General features: G+C 45.0%; 2 protein-coding genes across 2 annotated transcripts; both read right to left on the bottom strand.

Moving 5' to 3' along the window:
• Window positions 1–580: 580 nt before the first annotated feature.
• Window positions 581–12,596, bottom strand: LOC123770426 (coiled-coil domain-containing protein 170-like). Its single transcript, XM_069339516.1, has 10 exons — window positions 12,587–12,596; window positions 12,335–12,507; window positions 11,236–11,436; window positions 9,873–10,010; window positions 7,190–7,353; window positions 6,145–6,253; window positions 4,679–4,789; window positions 4,208–4,334; window positions 980–1,153; window positions 581–671 (listed from the first exon to the last, which is right to left on the bottom strand). The coding sequence occupies exons 1-9, from the start codon at window positions 12,594–12,596 to the stop codon at window positions 1,053–1,055; spliced, it is 1,134 nt and encodes a 377-aa protein (XP_069195617.1). The 3' UTR covers window positions 581–671; window positions 980–1,052.
• Window positions 12,597–12,800: 204 nt separating this feature from the next.
• On the bottom strand, window positions 12,801–13,915 carry LOC138373346 (uncharacterized protein aq_1476-like). Its single transcript, XM_069339542.1, has 3 exons — window positions 13,766–13,915; window positions 13,484–13,651; window positions 12,801–13,059 (listed from the first exon to the last, which is right to left on the bottom strand). The coding sequence occupies exons 1-3, from the start codon at window positions 13,865–13,867 to the stop codon at window positions 12,892–12,894; spliced, it is 438 nt and encodes a 145-aa protein (XP_069195643.1). The 5' UTR covers window positions 13,868–13,915; the 3' UTR covers window positions 12,801–12,891.
• Window positions 13,916–21,134: the final 7,219 nt, after the last annotated feature.

Raw genomic sequence — 21,134 nt, 5'->3', positions numbered from 1 at the left:
CAATTCCCTCTACCATAACCCATAACTGTAACTAGCTATAGTCATCCTCGTCGGTAGAAGGTCGTTTAGTTGGGCTGGGCGTGCGGGCGTGGGCAGAGGGTGGGCGGCGGATTGGCCGGGTGTGTGGGCGGTGATTGTGGGCGTCGTCAGCCAGTGCTCTCAGCTCCTCAGACATGTCCAAGAAACCCTGATCCATCACCAATCTGCAGAGGAACGAGGATTAGAGTCGTTAATGAGAGTGGTTGATTGACGTGATTAGTTGGTCAAAATTTAGAGAGTGCGAGGTCAAAAATTTAAGCCAAATCTAACATAATTAAAACACAGCCAAGTGTAATCGAGATCTAACTTAACCTAACCTAACATAAACAGGCTAGGCCTAAGTTTTGTCAGGCTAGACCTAGGTTAGACCAAGATGAGGCTCGGTTGAGTTTTTATTTTAGTTTCCCCCTTTCTTCAAAACAAATTGAACACTTAACACACTGAGAAAATCAGACAAACAGAAAACTGGACATGCGCGCAGATTCAGACCGACAAAATTAGACAAAACATTGAGCCGCTCAGGTAGACACATAGCTAACCTGGGCGAGGTGTCCGTCCTGTAATTGGAAGGAGCTGGAGATTGCCTGGAGGGTGATCTGAGTGGCGAGGAGCGGCTAGCTAGGGTCCTGGCGCTGCCTCGCCCACCATCAGGATTAGAGGGAGGCAGCAGCGAGAGAGGGAACACATCGGTACTATTAGAATACCATTTACCACAGACGAAAATGCATTTAAAAACAAAGAATTTTGTTCCCACTGACATTATTTTTCAAAGAATTTTTTCATTTGAGAACTTATGTTGTCATGTCTTATCTGCTCATTCGTGGCTTGCAAATCTACCCCATACTAGTTATGTGTTATCTAACCACCCAAGATCCTCATCCTAACTATATCCCGTTCTGAACCCGTTCCCACCCTGACCTCTCTTCATTACTAATCGCACCTGTTGGGCCGAGAGGGTGCTGTGAGTTCGTCGAGTCTCCTGGAGAGGTCTGTGAGTTCCCTGTGAGCGCCCACTACCCGCTCCAGGACGGCAGATAGCCTCGTAGTCGCCTTCCACTCCCGGCTCCCCGTCCACGCCCACCAGCTCCACCACCGTACGTCGGAACTCCGTCAGCTGAGGAAATGTACAGAGCGTGAGAAGGTGTACAGAGCGTGAGGTGTACAGAGTGTAAGAGTGTACAACCTCACACAGAGTGTGAGGTTGTACACAATATCTGAAAGGGTTGATAATCTGCGGGGGGGGGGGGGGAGTACGTGCTATGCTCCAGACTGTACAACTGGATTTCATGCTTCAATTATGCATTCCAAAACCGATTCTGTGGGTGTAAGTGAAAACCTTCAAGGAAACATATGTCCAATAACCATTGTAACTCGATTTTAATGTTCCTTTAGCATGTAACACTGGAAATGAGCCATATTGCTCATAATTTACCTGAATTTACCCAAGTCATTATCTCTCTAGTGGCCTCGACGGGGTGGACAGACAGCCGGCGGTTTGTCCAAAGGTTCCTCAGACTGTTTTCTGTTTGGATTATTTACTGTAATAATGTCTTGGCAGTTACAGCTTCGGCGGGTAGGCAGTTCCATTGTTTCATAACCCTGTGGGTGAAAAAGCATCTGTTTTCTGCCCTACACTGTGGCTTGTGGAACTTGAAGCTACTGTAGCTTGTATGTGTTACATTTGACATTTTAAAGAAGTTGTCTCGGTTATTGTCCTCTAACTTGCTCAGTATTTTCGATGAGATTAGCTTTATCATGTTGTCAGTGGTGTTAGTTGTGTGGTCCTCAACCCTTCCTGGCATGAGAGTCCACTCAGTTCTGGGATGATTTCCGAAGCTTTGTGTTGACCTTTCTCCAACGCTGATATGTCTTTTTGAAGATGAGGTCTCTATACTTTGATACAGTAGTCCAGATGAAGGCGCACTGAAGACTTGGACAATTGAATAAACACTTTCTTTTCCTTGGTCAAAGGTTCGCGTGACTATTCCTAAAGTTTGGTTGACTTTTTTGTTTGTACTGCAGTACCACTGTTTGTGTAGCTTTCGGTGACTTGGGGATCCTAGATCCTCTTGGTATCACTCTGCTGCATGTGGTACTGTTGATACGATTGTGGTGATGTGCAATGTTATCCTCTTCGTGCAGGCTCTTGCATTTTCCGTACTGAAAAGCACTTGCCAGTCTTCTGACTATTTCTACTCACCTAATTATACTCACCGAATTGTATTTGCGGGGAATGAGCTTCGGCTCTTTGGTCCCGCCTCGATTCAACTGGCAATTAACTGGTGTACAGGGTTCTGAGCCTACTGGGCTCTATCATATCTCCACTTGAAACTGTGTATGGAGTCAGCCTCCATCATATCATTTCCTAATGCTTTCCATTTGTTAACTACTGTTAACGTTTGTGGAATTCATGTAGATCTTTCTGTAGGCCTTAATATAGTTTCCACCTCCTGCTCTACCATAAATAGCAGTGTCTTCTGCAAATGTGATGAGGAGGAGTGCCAGAGGATGAGGTGTGGAGAGTGCCAGAGGGTGACAATGGAAGGAAAGAAGAAGAAGTGAAATAGGAAATGAGGCGAGCGTAGAGTTTAGTGTGCATGCTTGCTAGATGATAGGTGTAGTGGTGTATTCTTCTTGGCAAGTGCACACACACATAAGTGCACACATATACGTTCACACAGATATACGTTAACACAGATATACGTTAACACAGATATACGTTAACACAGATATACGTTAACACAGATATACGTTAACACAGATATACGTTAACACAGATATACGTTAACACAGGCATACATTCACATTGACATGCTAAGACACATACCTTTTCAGTGTCAGTGTAGTTAACAGGTGGAATGCATTAGGCAGTGATGTGGTGGAGGCTGACTCCATACACAGTTTTAAATGGAGATATGATAAAGCCTAATAGGCTCAGGAATCTGTACACCTGTTGATTGACAGTTGAGAGGCGGGACCAAAGAATCGAAGCTCAATCCCCGCAAACACAATTATGAGTACACACACACACACACACACACACACACACACACACACACACACACACCCACACCTCGGGGCCTCGTAGCCTGGTGGATAGCGCGCAGGACTCGTAATTCTGTGGCGCGGGTTCGATTCCCGCACGAGGCAGAAACAAATGGGCAAAGTTTCTTTCACCCTAAGTGCCCCTGTTACCTAGCAGTAAATAAGTACCTGGGAGTTAGTCAGCTGTCACGGGCTGCTTCCTGGGGTGTGTGTGTGTGGTGTGGAAAAAAAAAAAGTAGTTAGTAAACAGTTGATTGACAGTTGAGAGGCGGGCCGAAAGAGCAAAGCTCAACCCCCGCAAAAACACAACTAGTAAACACAACTAGTAAACACAACTAGTAAACACAACTAGTAAACACAACTAGTAAACACAACTAGTAAACACAACTAGTAAACACAACTAGTAAACACACCTAGTAAACACAACTAGTAAACACAAGTAGTAAACACAAGTAGTAAACACAACTAATAAACACAAGTAGTAAACACAAGTAGTAAACACAACTAGTAAACACACCTAGTAAACACAACTAGTAAACACAAGTAGTAAACACACCTAGTAAACACAACTAGTAAACACAAGTAGTAAACACAACTAGTAAACACAACTAGTAAACACAACTAGTAAACACAACTAGTAAACACAACTAGTAAACACAACTAGTAAACACAACTAGTAAACACAACTAGTAAACACAACTAGTAAACACAACTAGTAAACACACCTAGTAAACACAACTAGTAAACACAAGTAGTAAACACAAGTAGTAAACACAACTAGTAAACACAAGTAGTAAACACAAGTAGTAAACACAACTAGTAAACACACCTAGTAAACACAACTAGTAAACACAAGTAGTAAACACACCTAGTAAACACAACTAGTAAACACAACTAGTAAACACAACTAGTAAACACAACTAGTAAACACAACTAGTAAACACAACTAGTAAACACAACTAGTAAACACAACTAGTAAACACACCACCTGCCCACTGGCTCTTGTCAGGTCCATTCCTCTTTCCATCTTTTCCTTTTCCTCTGTCTCCCCTTCCTACTCCCCCCGCCGGCATATCCTCTCCATCCTCCCTCCCCCTCGCACCCCCTATCCCTCACCACCCACCTGCTTCTCCCTCCTGCTGAGGTCCCTGACGGCCTGCTTTGTGTGAGCCAAGTCCTGCGTGATCCCGTCCAAGTTGGACTCGTTCATGCGCCGCTCCTTCCAACATTTGCTCCCCGTGCGCCTTCACCTGTGTTGGAGAGGGTGGTGGTGGTGGTGGAGGTGAGGCACAAGTCCACTACGGGCTCACAATAGCCCGTGCTACTTGGAACTTTTGTGTTCCGAGTAGCTGAATCTATAACAACAACAACAACATGGTGGTGAGGGAAAGGTCGTGTGGTGGTGAAAGTCATGGCTTTGGGTGTAGATTGTGGTTATACAACCTCACTTATATATGTGACCGAGATAATCCTGCTGTTGGTGATGATAGCAGGAGTGGAGTGGTGTACTGATGGTCACGATGACGATGACGATGATGACGATGATGATGATGATGGTGGGGGAAGGTGACAGTGAAGCACAGGAGAAGCTTACCTGTTCCTTGAGGTGCGATATCTTCTTTTGCTGCCGGGACCTGATAGCGTCCAGCTCATTGACCTTGGCGGTCAGTTCCTCGATCTTCTTCTGTTGCTGCGCTGCCCGGCTCTGTGGCGACCACACCACGGATATATATATATATATATATATATATATATATATATATATATATATATAATATATATATATATATATATATATATATATATATATATATATATATATATATGTCGTACCTAGTAGCCAGAACTCACTTTTTGGCCTACTATTCAAGGCCCGATTTGCCTAATAAGCCAAGTTTTCCTGAATTAATATATTTTTTCTAATTTTTTTCTTATGAAATGATAAAGCTACCCATTTCATTATGTATGAGGTCAATTTTTTTTTATTGTAGTTAAAATTAACTTAGATATATGACCGAACCTAACCAACCCTACCTAACCTAACCTAACCTATCTTCATAGGTTAGGTTGGGTTAGGTTGCCGAAAAAGGTAGGTTAGGTTAGGTTAGGTAGGTTAGGTAGTCTAAAAAACATTAATTCATGAAAACTTGGCTTATTAGGCAAATCGGGCCTTGCATAGTAGGCTGAGAAGTGCGTTCTGGCTATTAGGTACGACATATATATATATATATATATATATATATATATATATATATATATATATATGTCGTACCTAGTAGCCAGAATGCACTTTTCAGCCTACTATGCAAGGCCCGATTTGCCTAATAAGCCAAGTTTTCCTGAATTAATATATTTTCTCTAATTTTTTTATTATGAAATGATAAAGCTACCCATTTCATTATGTATGAGGTCAATTGTTTTTTATTGCAGTTAAAATTAACGTAGATATATTGACCGAACCTAACCAACCCTACCTAACCTAACCTAACCTATCTTTATAAGTTAGGTTAGGTTAGGAAGCCGAAAAAGTTAGGTTAGGTTAGGTTAGGTAGGTTAGGTAGTCGAAAAACAATTAATTCATGAAAACTTTGCTTATTAGGCAAATTGCGCCTTGCATAGTAGGCCGAGAAGTGCGTTCTGGCTACTAGGTACGACATATATATATATATATATATATATATATATATATATATATATATATATATATATATATATATATATATATATATATATATATATATATATATATAGGGAAATATTTGTACATGATTACATGATTGCAAAATGTGATCTTAACACATACATATAAATTCATATATTTATTTATAAATATATGCAATAATTTTTCATTCAAGTGAATCCCAAAGAGAGAAAAGAGGGTAAGTGAATGAGTGTGTGTGTGTATGTGTGTGTGTGTGTGTGTGTGTTATGTGTGTGTGTGTGTGTGTGTGTGTGTGTGTGTGTGTGTGTGTGTGTGTGTGTGTGTGTGTGTGTGTGTGTGTGTGTGTGTGTGTGTGTGTGTGAGTGTGCGTGTGTGTGGAAATTCTGGGAGCCACGCACCTTCTCATCAGCGGCGTCTGTGAGTTGAGCCTTGAGGTCCCTGAGGTGTAGTCTGGCCTCGGCCACCTCAGCGTTCAGCCTCTCCACCATCCGGCACTGCCGCTTATATCTGTCCCGGGTTTGTAATTGGCACTAATGTAACGAATGGACCGAGCCGAAGCTGCACCCTGTGGGCGGTGATCTTACACCCCGTACACAACAAGAGTTGTGTACGACACATCAAACACTTTATGTAGGGCATACGTAAATCTGTGTATCTATGTATTTACGTATGTAGGTTAGCTTAGCATTTTTAATCGCACCGAATCACCTTCTGTGGTTGAGTGTTCAATAAACCCTTGAACTATATGTTTAACACTTCTCTAACCCTGTCCATGGAGGACAGAAGAAAATGTATATATGCTGGTTAGCATTGTAAATGTGTGGCAACGTCTGTGGTAGAAAATAATAATAATAAAAAAAATAAAAACAATGAGTGCAGGCTAAGTATAGTACTCTGGGCATTAATAGAGGCACTATTATATAGACCGGTGATAAATTGGGGCAGCTAAGGTTTTCACCGTAGTCGTAGGATCAGTAGTAGAGGGAGGGGGAGAGGGTTGGGAGGACTGTATTATATACAACTAGTGCCAGGTGACCAGTACTTGGGAAGCTAACCTGCGCACTGTACACAGTAGTAAGAACATTACGCATTGCGTAATAGTGGCTTTAGGCATTGTATGTACTAGCTCTATCTATATATTGATCCATTAATGTAACATCACTTGTATGTATGTACCTTACCTGAATAAACATATTTTATTTTTTTATTTATTTTAATTAACATTCGCTGTGGACAAGGACAAGGCAGAGAACATATTTAATTACTCTAAACAGTAGAATGATTTGTGTTTGAAGAGTGGTAATTCCAGAAGGTTCTGGGAGTTTCAAATCTAAAACCCCAATAACCTCCTTGCAACTACCATGCAATATACAGCCAGATACCAATCATCTTTCATCCCGATACCCCCAGAAACTTGCAACAACTACCCCGCGCATCACCCACTTGGCAATAAGGTCATCCCTCTCCTCCTCAAGGTGGCGAGATGCCCGGGCGGCGTCTTCCGTCAGCGCCAGCTTCCGCCTCAACATGTCCACGTGGAGGTCCTTCCTCTCCACCGTCTCCCGCAGCGCCTTCACCTTCCGCTGGAGCTGGTACACCGTCGTGGTCTTGAGCAAGGTCGGGAAGACAGGTGAGAGCGAGACGAGAAGAAACGTAGGGAGGAAGTGATCAAAAAGAGAAATATATATGAACAGACATATGTGGATTTTTGTTTTTAAAAACACTACAGCCTGTATGTAGACATTTCCAGCTGGTACTGCTTGTGGCTTCAAACTGTCTTGAGACGGGATCGAAGCCCACATGAAGTGACCCAGCCCTTAATACTGTGTCTTACGTTACATCTGTAAAGACGTTGACCAGACCACACACTAGAAATTGAAGGGACGACGACGTTTCGGTCCGTCCTGGACCATTCTCAAGTCGATTGTGTGACACAATCGACTTGAGAATGGTCCAGGACGGACCGAAACGTCGTCGTCCCTTCAATTTCTAGTGTGTGGTCTGGTCAACATACTTCAGCCACGTTATTGTGACTCATCGCCTGCATCAGTAAAGACGTTACTGTCTTCAAGTCTTATAATGTCTTATTTCTAATTGCTTGTACAACTACCTTGACACAAACACTGCTTCTACCGTTGTTCGAATTTTATTTCTACTAGCAATACTATCACCATTACTATTGCGCCAACAGCTGATATTAAAATTAGTAGTTTATATTTGTCCTAATTTTAATATTGCTATGTGTATAAGATGTCACCTGTGTACAGGAGAGTTCACCTGTGTACAGGAGATGTCACCTGTGTACAGGAGATGTCACCTGTGTACAGGAGATGTCACCTGTGTACAGGAGATGTCACCTGTGTACAGGAGATGTCACCTGTGTACAGGAGATGTCACCTGTGTACAGGAGATGTCACCTGTGTACAGGAGATGTCACCTGTGTACAGGAGATGTCACCTGTGTACAGGAGAGTTCACCTGTGTACAGGAGATGTCACCTGTGTGTACAGGAGATGTCACCTGCGTACAGGAGAGTTCACCTGTATTCAGGAGATGTCACGTGTGTACAGAGATATCCTCTATGTGCAGAAACGTCCTGTGTGTGCAAGAAACGTGCCCATGTACAACTATATCTGCACGTCTCTCATCAACCGCAGCATCACTATACCTTACCATGATAAAACTCTCAGCAGCACTGGCCAAGATTTATTTTTTATCATGGAAGATTTTCTCTAGAACATTTTCACGGTCCTCACCGTAATGGCGAAATTGGTACAATAAAACGCAGAAGTAAAAGTGGAAGGAGCGTGACGAAGGTGCATCTTGGGCCTGTTGTTCAAGGGTTCGCCAGACGAACATTCGCCAGGAATTGTCACGAGTAAAGCATTTGAGTTAACTAGCCAAAAATCTTATAGTAACTTTTGGTATAAATCAAAGACTGTGAAGTATTTAGTAATGCAATTCTTGTCAAGATGCATGTAGGTCCTAAAACGTTAACTAAGGCGAGTAATTTTTTTAAGAAGGGATATTTGCGGTGATGAAAGCCTTTAAAGTTCCTTTGTAAGCTTTGTTGAACGGGAAGATTGTGAAGTTCTGGTAATCCTGTCGATGGACACACACACACACACACACACACGTACACACACACACACACACACACACACACACACACACACACACACACACACACACACACACACACACACTACACACACACATATACGCACACACACACACACACACACACACACACACACACACACACACACACACACACACACACACACACACACACACACACACACACACACACATACACACACACACACAGAAACAATAACCTTGAAAACGTGGCTATATCCCACTACAGATACTTGGGTCAAATATCACAAAAGCCGTGAAAGGCAGTGCAAGTGTGAGACATATAGCAAGCTTGTGAGTCGTAAGTGTGCTTTAGATATAAGTACCTTGTCGGAGTATCTATCGTCTCCCCGCGAGCCCTGCGCAAAATAGACCTAGTAGAATCATGTCGACTATATGGACGGTGTTGGCCTCAAGGCCTGTCAACCTCGGGAGGGTTACAACCGTGACACTAGCTTACTGACCAATCACCATGTATATTTTAGTCCTAAATATAGTTAGGGTATACATACTATCGTCTGTTATGCTATGTATCATGTTCTACAGTGCCAGTATACATATGCTGGAGTGTTAATGTATGCCCCACCGCTTGGGTACTTGACTTAATTACTATACTACTCTATCACTCAACTTGCATTACAGTCTTATTGTATTGTTTAATAATTGTTACTATATTTCTGGAGCGCAATGCTGGTGTATGCCTGCATTTGCAGGCATACACCAGCATACTACACCACTGGAATTTCCTGGAGTCGGGAAGCTAGTTCTTCTACTCCCCGAGCCCGGGGCCAGGCTTGGCTTCTGAGAGCTTGGTCCAACAGGCTGTTGCTTAGAGCGGCCCGCAGGCCTACATATCCACGACTATACCACTGTATTACAACATCCCCTTACTGTTGTATTGGTGTATAGTGTGTTACTACAGCACTATACGGCTGGATAACTGAGCTAGTGTATAACGACAAAGGTGTCGTGGTGTCGTGCCTTACCTTGTCAACAATCTTCTCTCCCTCGAGCTTGGCCAGCTGCTGACACCGGCAGATAATCATCTCCGCGTCGTTCGTCACTTCCCGCCCCATCTCCGCCAGGCCCAGCGCCTCCACCACTCGCGCCAGCACCCGCCCAGCCTGCACCAGCGTCACCACACGTCCCAGCACACAGGTGACGGCAGGACACACGCCCCAGGACACACGTGACGGCAGGACACACGCCCCAGCACACATGTGACGGCAGGACACACGCCCCAGCACACAGGTGACGGCAGGACACACGTCCCAGCACACAGGTGACGGCAGGACACACGCCCCAGCACACAGGTGACGGCGGGACACACGCCCCAGGACACGCGTGACGGCAGGACACACGCCCCAGCACACAGGTGACGGCGGGACACACGCCCCAGGACACGCGTGACGGCAGGACACACGCCCCAGCACACAGGTGACGGCAGGACACACGCCCCAGGACACGCGTGACGGCAGGACACATAAGGGAGGAACATACGAAGACAATATACAGGGAAGATACAGTGGACAACACATACAGGAAGTATATAGTGAAACCAATAAACAAGAAGCTACCCACATAATACAGGCCTGATTCAGGAAACAGAACACACACAGAGGATACAATGATTAGTACATACAGTAATGATACAATAATTAGTACATGCAGCAATGATACAATGATTAGTACATACAGCAATGATACAATGATTAGTACATACAGCAATGATGAAATGACCAAACCATTCACGGGAGCACGCCAGAATGACACACAGGAAGGACATATTACGAACCATGGGGGGGGCTGGAACACTGTATATGGTAGCAGAGACCACACGCACACACGCTTTCCCTGGTGTTCCACCTCCATGCAAGGGTAGCACACAGCATTGAATGTGGTTTCATGTACACAAATACACACATACGTGCTTGAACACGATGGACAAGACCACTACACTCACTTTAGAATTCTAAGGTGACAACACACACACACACCTACACACACACACACACACACACAGAAGAGTAGCTCACAATAGCGAGGCTGCAACAAATGAACACTAACCCCCCATATGGAGAGGGAAAGGGTAATAAGGTGTCGGTCCACGAGAAAAGGTGACAACGTGTTGCTCTATCCATGAGGAAAAGGGTGACTATATGTCGATCCACGAGGCAAAGGATGACAACATGTCGAACCATGAGATAATGCTTCAAAACGATCAGATATGTCGTCACCTTTCACTTCCTCATGAGTGAGTTAATGCCCATCAGTACACACACATGGAAAGGCTATCAACGCAGGGAGGAAGAGCCTCCTGGATATCCTTGCGGAACTCCGCGAACTCACCTTCTCCCTTTCGATAGCCAGATGCTCGCGGGAGGACTCAGCTGCGGCGTGGTCGGCCTCCAGCTGGCGGCAGCGGTTGGAGAGGGCGTGGAGGTCGGCCTCGGACTGACGGCCTCGCTTCACCGCTGTCTCGTACAGCTCCGACTGCCTCCTGGACTGTTCACCGAGACTGGTCACCTGTGAGGTCAACCGTTCCACGTGCTGCCTTCGCCCACGTGAAACGGTACGAAGTACACGGTCAGTGAGACAATAGCGCAGAGGAGTCTATGGCATATTATAGACCACAGGCTCTATGGGACATAATAGAACAGAGAGTCTATAGGACATTATGGAACAGAGGTTCTATGGAACATTATAGAGCAGAAGATCTATGGAACATAGTAAGACCCGAGAGTCCATGGATCATTATGAAACAGAGAGTTTGTGGGACACTTCAGAGTAGAGATTAAGTGAGACACTGGAGAGATACTGGACCATTTAACATTATGAGCCGAGTTATCCAAAGGACATAAATATGAAGCTTCATGGGACATTATAGAGCACAGGCTCATTGGATCAATTTAGAACAAAAGGTCAATAAGTCATGTAAAACAAGATAAAATTAGGACAATAATGAATAAATATATGGAGCATTATACAATAGTGACACAGGCCGACGCTAACGCTGTGAACAGACTGCTGATGCATATGTTAAGCTCTGAATAGATCATCAATGCTGCAACTTGCTTAGCTAAACGAATGTTGGAGTTTCCGTTTCTGAGTCTATTATGTTGCTTTGCAATATTTTCCACAACCACTCACAGGATGGATATAGTGTGTACTACCACTCACAGGATGGATATAGTGTGTACTACCACTCACAGGATGGATATAGTGTGTACTACCACTCACAGGATGGATATAGTGTGTACTACCACTAACAGGATGGATATAGGGTGTACTACCACTAACAGGATAGGAATGAGGTGCATAATTATAAAGGATCTGAGCTAAACAATTTAAAAACAAAAAAGTAACAGGTTACAAAGAAAACGTGAAGCTGCTGAGGAACAGAGAAGAAGAAGTGCCAGCAACTTCATGTCCTGCCCGAGATCCCCACCTCGGCAGCCTCCCTGTTGGTTGAGACGAGGCTCTGGATGCGGTCGGTGATGACCTGAGTCTCCGGAAGAAGGCGGTGCTCCGGAGATGACAGGAGCGCCGCCACGGTGGTCAGGAAGCCGCGGCTCTCTACCTCGCTCTGTTGACTTCGATGTTCCGTCACCACCAGATCGTCTGCGGCGGGAGAGAAGGGATTCGAGTCCAGGTAAGGTTGAGCTCATGGAGGACGTGCTCCTAATGCTTCAAGTTCCACTTGGGATCATGTCAAATTAAGCTCCTGGAAGCTTGATATAAAGGTAAGAGAGGAAAGAGAGACGGAAGAGGGAGAGGAAGATCGAGGGGACAGGGAAGGAGGGGAGAAAGGTGGACAGGGTGGGAGATTGGAGGAGAAAAATGGGAATAGGGGGAAGAGCAATGAGAGGCTAGGGAGAGAGGGAAGTGGGGAAAGAGACCCGGGTGAAGCAGGGTACCCTATCTAGTAAAGAAGAAGATTATTAAATTATAACTTAAACAATTATTCTAAATTAGCTGAATTAGAAAGCCCGGTGTGGTGTCACTTCAGAAGCCTACGTGGAGCTTACCCTTGGTGTGTTGGAGGTGCTTCTCGGTGGCGTGCAGCTCCTCGAGTGTGGCGTTGTACGACTTGTTGGTGTTGTGGAGGCGCTCCCTCACGCTCTTCACCTCCTCCTCGAGTGCCCTCAGGCGGGTCCGCAGGTCATCTCCCTCCTGCAGGAACACACATCTCGGGGGAGCTGGTCGTTCTCAGGTCGAAGAGTATAAATATGTCCGGATTAATACCAGCGTCACCAAATTAGAAATACCACTTGAAGAAAGTTGAAAAGTAAGAACGTTAAAAATGGGGTGGTTTGCAGGCTTCCTTAGTTTATTATTTTGTATTATTTAGACAAATTATTTTAAAAATTACTTCATGTTATAAAATTGATTGATTGATGAAGTTAAGCCACCCAAGAGGTGGCACGGGCATGAATAGCCCGTGAAGGTTATAAAGGATCGGCTGGATTGATATACCGCTTCCTTCCCTCACTAAGACAGTCAAGATAGGTGAGGTGAGGCGAGGTTCAAAAATACGTTAGCGAACGGTCCCGTGTAACGAAATGACCTGTGCCCGAGTTCTATCCCCCTGTCCTACCTTCCTGTACTCCACCAGGGCCAGATTCTGTTCCTGGACAGTTCGCTTCTCGTCGTCCAGTTCGTTGACGAGTCTTGCCACCGTCTGCCTGGCCGCCGACGCCTCCCCCTCCCGGTGCTCCAGGTCCTCCGTCACCCTCAACACCTCTCCCCGCAGCCGGGCACACTCCTGCAGGTGGCGCGAGGCTCAGTCAGGTGCTCAGGTGGCGGGATATGGCACAATTTATCGCCAGCATTAAGCTGTGTGAGACACAACACCTCTACAGTCTCCGCTCCTGCTTACCTGGACGAGCTCGGCCAGTCTGGTGGAGAGCTTCTCTTGGGCGTCGTGAGGGTCAAGCTCTCCTAAGCTTAGGGATGAGGTCACTACCCTCACCAGCTCCATCAGGCGCTTCTGAGACGCCTCGCTCCGCTGCTCCGCCGCCTCCCTCTCCTCCAGGTGGGTCCTGCACCGCACAATGGTCAGGCAAGCGGGTAATAATATGAATATCTATAAAACAGAACGTGTTTGTTTGTGCGATGCTGGGAGACAGAGGACTTAGGGCTAGCCTCACCAAACTTTGCAGGATGACTGGTCTTTATCCAGGGACGGTCACAGGACAGGTCGGGGTAGACCCCACTTGGAAATTAAACTACTAAGAATATATATTTTCGACCACAAAAGTGTTAAAAGATATTCTACATCATAATTTGAAAGAAATATTATTTTTTAAATTCAATCAACCTGTCCTCTTAAAAATAACGTCGCTTTTGGCCGTTTACCCGTATGGCCGAAAGTGGACGTAATTTGAAAATGAAAAAAAAGGAAAATAAATTTGGGATTTTTTTTTCAACAACAGTAAGTTAAGGGTCCTCTGATAGGTTAGGTGGGCAGGAAATTCTCATAAAGTTTCAAAACGTTACGAAAAACGTTAATTGAAAGTTTCCTCTTCTAACCTTACCGAGTAAGCCGGACGACTCAAACAGAAAAAGGAACAGTACATCACTTTTGTGAGTCAATTTCATTTCAAATTACGTCCAAATTTGGCCATCGGGAGCATACGAGCCAAAAGTGACGTTATTTTTAAGAGGACGGGTTGCAAAGATCGCGTAAGCTGAGGCTCACTCGAGGAAGGTGAAGACAAAACCGCTTGAATCAGACTTACTTGAGGCGGGACTCGAGCTCGGAGATCCTGTCGGCGGCCTGACGGTTCTCTCGGGTGAGGGCGCCGACGGTGTACTCCCCCCGGCGGTGGCTGGCAGCGCAGGGACACGCACGACGCCTCCTCCTCCTGCAGCATCACCCGCTCTTGTCAGTACCTTATTGCTGGCGCTACACGGCTCGCCTTACAGGTCCCCATAGTCGGGGGACCTGTAAGACGGGGACCTGTAAGGAGGGGCTCGATAATCCTGCTAGGATTATCGACCGACTCCTGATTCCCCTCCCCTTGGCGACACCACAGTTGGGCACATGTTTACATCTAGGTGACCAGAGGCAGCAGGTGAAAGAATACCGTGTTCTGTCCCGCCCGGGAATCGAACCCGGGATGGTCCCAACACTGACCGAACACACTGTCAACACAAGCGTCCTGAAGGAGTGGACGCAGTGACTCCCCTAGTGTCTCTCCCCCTACACTTACGTTTAGGGAATTAATTCGAACATTTACGTTACTGGGATAGTTTATGAGGGAAATATTATTTTAATTAACTATCCAAATTAAACAAGTATTATTGTATAAAGAGTTTTCTTGGAATCTAAGACCAAAGCGGTTTTCTTGGTACTTTACAAGTCCTTGGAAACTTTGTAATATCATATTTAGTAACTTGGACTTGGAATTGCGCTTACACATTATACAAGGGGATATATATACACAGAGAGAGAGAGATGCATATACACTATGAGTATACTTGCTGGTTTACCAGGAAACTGTTGTGGTGGCCTGAATGGCCTCCAGGCCTAAAGTCCAATATCACACTGAATAATTGTGATATTGTATAAGTATATATATATATATATATATATATATATATATATATATATATATATATATATATATATATATATATATATATATATATATATATATATATATAAAACTTCCCCAATTTCAAGTAAAAAAAAGCCTAATTATGAACCATTTGGTTTCTTGTTGCATGTATATCCTCTGTAATTTAATATCTCATATATCATACAGATATCTCCGTAATCTCCTTCAATCCCATGTAATATGACGTAATCTACATGCCATTACTCCTGCAGCGTGTGTACCTGAAGCTTCTGTCTAAGGGAGACAATGGTGGCGGCCTGGCGTGCGTGCTCCTGTCTGTGGGCGTCCAGCTGACGGGACAGTTCCGTCACGCGGGCGTCCTTGGAGGAGACGGCGGCCAGGGCGTCACGCAGCTGCTGCTCCAGCCGCTCCACCTTCACCGTCAGCGCCGCCAGGTCGCTCCGCAGGGCCTCCTCAGCATCTCCGCCACGGACCTACACACGCACCACACGGTCAAATGCACAAGCGGTGTTCAAGGTGTTTACATACCAATCTCATTCATATACATAAGAACATAAGAAGAACACTAACAGCACAGAAGGGGATCTTAGAGCCAGTATTCGGCTCTGGCCTAAATTATTTACCTATCTACATACACATAGTCAACAAATAATCAATAATTAGTAATACTTTTTGCCTATGGTTTGAAATTATTTTAATAGTGATTGATCAGTGGCTGTGGGCTGTCACTCTCCGACTGTCGATCAGTCTCGAGCACAACGCCAAACTATCACTGCAGGTTACTTGTGTAAAGGAGGAAATGAATATGTTTATCTCTCAGAATGTTCGGTAATACGCTTATTGCTTGTGATGTGTATCTATGTGTGTATTAACACGATGTACTGAACCGGGTGAGACTAGCTTGAGCTACCTCATCCCTTTGTGTGTATTTTACCTCAATAAACTTATTTCAATTTCAATTTCAAGCACTGCAGGTCAGCCCGTTCTCGGGAGCGTTCTCAAAACATCGCACCTGGTGAAGCTGGCTAACGACTTATACCTTGTTGAGGCCGTGGCTGGGGTGCAGCTTGAGGAGCTCCTCGATGAGATGGTCCTTCTTCCTCATCTCGGCCTCGAGCCCCCCGGCGGTGTCCTGCAGGAGTACAGGCTGCTTGTACTCGTCAGCCTCACAGACAACGCTCACACAACTCACAATTAGCATCAACAACAACCACTCACGGAGGATACACAGTCACGAGGAAATATACACTGAAAGGTATACCACGCTTCTCGGTGTATATACACTGTATATATACAAACTTCCAATAGCATTTGATATACAAAATAATTTATTTAGTGTTTCTAAAATTATTTAATGTTTCCCATCCCTCACAATGTTTTTTTTCATATTAACATTAAGTGAGACATTGATCAGGATACTCACATTATGGTCGACTCCACTGAGAGGCATCCACTCAGGCGAAGGGTCGAGGGTGGGGTGGGCAGTGTGGGGCAGACCCTCAGGGCTGGGCACGGGCACGCCCACGCCACTCACACTCCCCATACTGGTCCCCGAGGTCTGCACGCCCGCACCTGCAGAGCCGCACACGCAGATAATACACTGGCCAGTGATTACTCTCAGGGTGTGTAAAATATGCACGTAATCTCCATAAGAGATGAAGAACAGAAATAACTGGTGATGAGAATGGTGGTCAAAACGAAGAGTTTGTACTCTGGCTTGAACTTTTAACACATCAGGACAGACGAAGGAAAACTAATATTTAGGAGTATGGAAACCTGCGGATAATTGCTTTAAACGCATGCTGGAGAGGAATAAATAGGGTGGGAAGCCTCACTGTCTGACGGTGTTAATTTTCAAGCAAGGCTAACTGACCATCAGAGGCGACACTGAGCCTTCAGACATCTACACACGAATATTATGATGTATGTTAATTTGTCGAACGGTGCAATATTAATTTGTATTTATTCAAATATAAATAATAATTATGGTTTTGTGCAGAGTAAAGACTAGATTAGGTTAGGATGCATGTTTAGTACTGTTGACAGTTATTCAACCTATCACTAGGCTATGCTGGTTCAAGTTGCGGCCATTTCCAAAGCAGTATCCATCGATTTATACTATCAGAGTAATGCTAAACATTTTATAAAGCAGTTCTGAGGTTATGTTCCTTCCATCCAGAGACCGACTTGTCGAACACTTCCAACATTATCCCATTACAGGTCATCAGTAAAAATATTTCATAAACCTTGGCGAGAGATTCTGGACTGGAGCTTTTGGCCATTGTTTGTCCGGACACGCTGAAGTCGTTTGGTCACGTTCTCTCAGTTAGAAATCCACTCATTCAAACATTCATTCGCTAAACTTGTCACCTATTCATTCAACGCACACGTACACACCAATAACTGATGTAGGTATTCCAAGTGCCAGACTATCCACCTGGCTGCCCACCACACTATCCGGAAGGGACTATACACACAGAGTTTACTTTAGTCCTAGACTAAAGTATACTTGCAGGTTTATGGGCATAATGCCCGATACTAAAACCAGATTATTCACATATCAAGGACCCTCCCGTATAGAGAGAACTCACCTACCATTCGCTGCACGACTGTTTCGCTACTTGTCTGTGTGGAGCAAGACGAGGTGGATGACTTGAAGTGTAGTGCCACGCCTCCCCCTGCTACAGCGGTGAAGGTGGCACTTTCTCGGCTGATTTCCTCTGACAGGCTCTCCTGCCGGAACACCGACATGGCCTGCTGACAGCCTAGGTCGCCCAGCCTGGCAGCAGAAGGGCGTCCCGACACGGCGTCCTGCCGCTTCAGTATCTTGGTGGTGTAAGCGACTGTGCAGGCGATGAGTCACAATAACGTGGCTAAAGTATGTTGATCAGACCACACACTAGAAGGTGAAGGGACGACGACGTTTCGGTCCGTCCTTGACCATTCTCAAGTCGATTGTCTTGAGAATAGTCCAGGACGGACCGAAACGTCGTCGTCCTTTCACCTTCTAGTGTGTGGTCTGGTCAACATACTTAAGCGACTGTGTGCCCGTGGGAGCGTTGGCGAGGGAAAGATTGCTGTTTGGTGCACACAGAAATCACAATTGCGTGATGCATCAAATGAACAAATCCACAAGGGCCTCCTCGTCACGGCCCTTGTGGATTTGTTCACAGCTGTTTGGTGTTTTAAGATGGTGATGGAGTATGGGGCAATGAGTGGTGTCAAGTTAGTGACGCTTTGAGTTGAGTGTAATGGTCATGATCATGATGGTCATGATGTACACAGAAGCGTTACTGGTGAACGCTGAGAGTTCATCAATAACTCTCACTGGTGAGGGTTCACCAACACATACTTAGAGCTTCAGAAGTATTTATGTTCAGCTGAAGGCCAACTGGAATGAGCTTTCAGGTCTACAATTCACCGGGAACAAGGTTTGGAGATAAGCTGAGCCATACACGATAGTTCTGCTAAAAAATAAAACAAAAAACGTGGATATTTTATCTGTAAATGAAGCCCCACAATGTAATAATTGCACTTATAATTCACGTGAATTAAGCAAATGTATATAAGATTACGCTTGATTATAGTATAAACAACAAAGGCAAAACCTACTAATTGAGGTAATTAACGTGTCAACTACAGGCCCGGAATCAATAACAGTATTAACATTCACACATTACACTAAAAAGAGCATTAAATGACAACAAAATTATATTTACATATTACTGGAAAATTTAAAATCAAATACTTCATTTTAATTTGAAATTCCAAAAATACAAGTTAGCAAAGGATATCTGAAATTTGTTTATAAGAATTTGAATGAAAATGTATAAGACTACAATATCAAACGCTGACACAGCAAGAGACCCGTGGTGTATAATCTCGGGTATAATGCACGATAAGTAAAGAAGAGGAAAAAGGGAGAGGTAGCTAAAATTAGAGAGTGAGGCACTGATTAGTTTGGGAAAGAGAGAATGGCCAGGAGGGAAGGAAATGAGAGGGGAAGAGTGAGGGAGAGGCTGTGGAAAGGGTTGGGGTGAGGGGAGAGAAGGAAGGAGGAGGGAAGGACGAGGGGAAGAGAAGGGTAAGAGGGGAGAGTCATCATCATTACCCTAGTAGTGGTGACCGCTGCCACACAAAGCCAATAAACTTACCTGAACTTGGATAAATTTCCATTTTGTAACGAAATATTACATAATTACAAATGTAGAATTACTCATATCTTCGTATAATTACGTAAATGATGCAGATAAAAAAATATTTCTTTGGTGTTATAAGTAATGAATGTAGAAGGAAATTGTTGATAATTGATGTTGGAACTATACGCCATAATAACACAAACAGGCGGAGGAGAGGGGACATGAGGGAGGAGGCATGAGGGAAGGAGTAAGAGAGGGGAGGTGGGCGGCAGCAGGTATGAAAGGGCAGGTGGGCGGCAGCAGGTATGAAAGGGCAGGTGGGCGGCAGCAGGAGTGAGAGGGGGAGGTGGGCGGCAGCAGGAGTGAGAGGGGGAGGTGGGCGGCAGCAGGAGTGAGAGGGGGAGGTGGGCGGCAGCAGGTGTGAGAGGGGAGGTGGGGGGCAGCAGGTGTGAGAGGGGAGGTGGGGGGCAGCAGGTGTGAGAGGGAAGGGAGAGGGAAGGTGGGCGGCAGCAGGTGTGAGAGGAGAGGTGGGCGGTAGCAGGTGTGAGAGGGGAGGTGGGTGGCAGCAGGCGTGAGAGGGGAGGTGGGTGGCAGCAGGTGAGAGAGGGGAGGTGGGCGGCAGCAGGTGAGAGAGGGGAGGGGGGAAGGGGTGTGAAGAACACCTTCCTCTCCCAGTAAACACTGCCAAGACTGACACAGCCCACAAGATAAAGCCAGCGACGGAGGAGGAGGACAAACAGAGCAAGACTCGAGTACACAGTAAATGATTACATAGAAATAAAGAAGGTAAAAGGAGGCAAGAAGAGATACAGAAGGAAGACACAGAGAAGAGAGTTGACATGTGTCATTAAATATCAAATTGAGACTGAACGAGGAAATATTAATAATCTTAAAACACTCCTCTCAACTTTCCTGAACTCTTTCTTGCATAAATTAACTATATGAAAATGATTACAAAATATCATGTCACTTTAACTCGTTTTTTCCAAAGGTTTTCATACCATACATAAGTAGCACAAAATCAATTAGTTGTTGTTTTAGATTTAGCTACTCAGAACGAAATGTCCATGTAGCACGGGCTATGGTGAGCCCGAGACAAAATCAAGGCTTTACGAACCAATGTGAAGTAAATGATAACATACAGTCCTTAATGAGATATTATACCTGATGACCAGAGTACACACCTGAAGGCCCTTCACCTGTTATCCATAACGAGCAGAGTAAACACTTCCCAGCTGTCTCACCACGTGCAAGAGCTGTTTATTATTCCAAGTAATCATTATGCTATTTACTTCCAAGAAACCGGGCCGCTAGATGCATACGTCGTCTAGTTACTTGCTCTCTGGAGGGAGAAACACCTGGAGATAGAGGAAATACTAATATACACACCCACCACTTTGTGTCAACAAACTTTGCTGCGGATGTCAGACCGTAGCTGTTTCGTGGCGTCGGCGTCCTAGCAACCATCACCATGGTAACCGTTGTTAGGGCTGGCCCTTCCCGCCTCGCTTATCAGAGCGCGCCA

The sequence above is a fragment of the Procambarus clarkii genome, chromosome 42 (assembly GCF_040958095.1).
Source record: "Procambarus clarkii isolate CNS0578487 chromosome 42, FALCON_Pclarkii_2.0, whole genome shotgun sequence".
In the NCBI taxonomy this organism is placed as follows: domain Eukaryota; kingdom Metazoa; phylum Arthropoda; class Malacostraca; order Decapoda; family Cambaridae; genus Procambarus; species Procambarus clarkii.
Note: the sequence above shows the minus strand (reverse complement) of the source record. Positions and strands in the feature narration are given on the sequence as shown.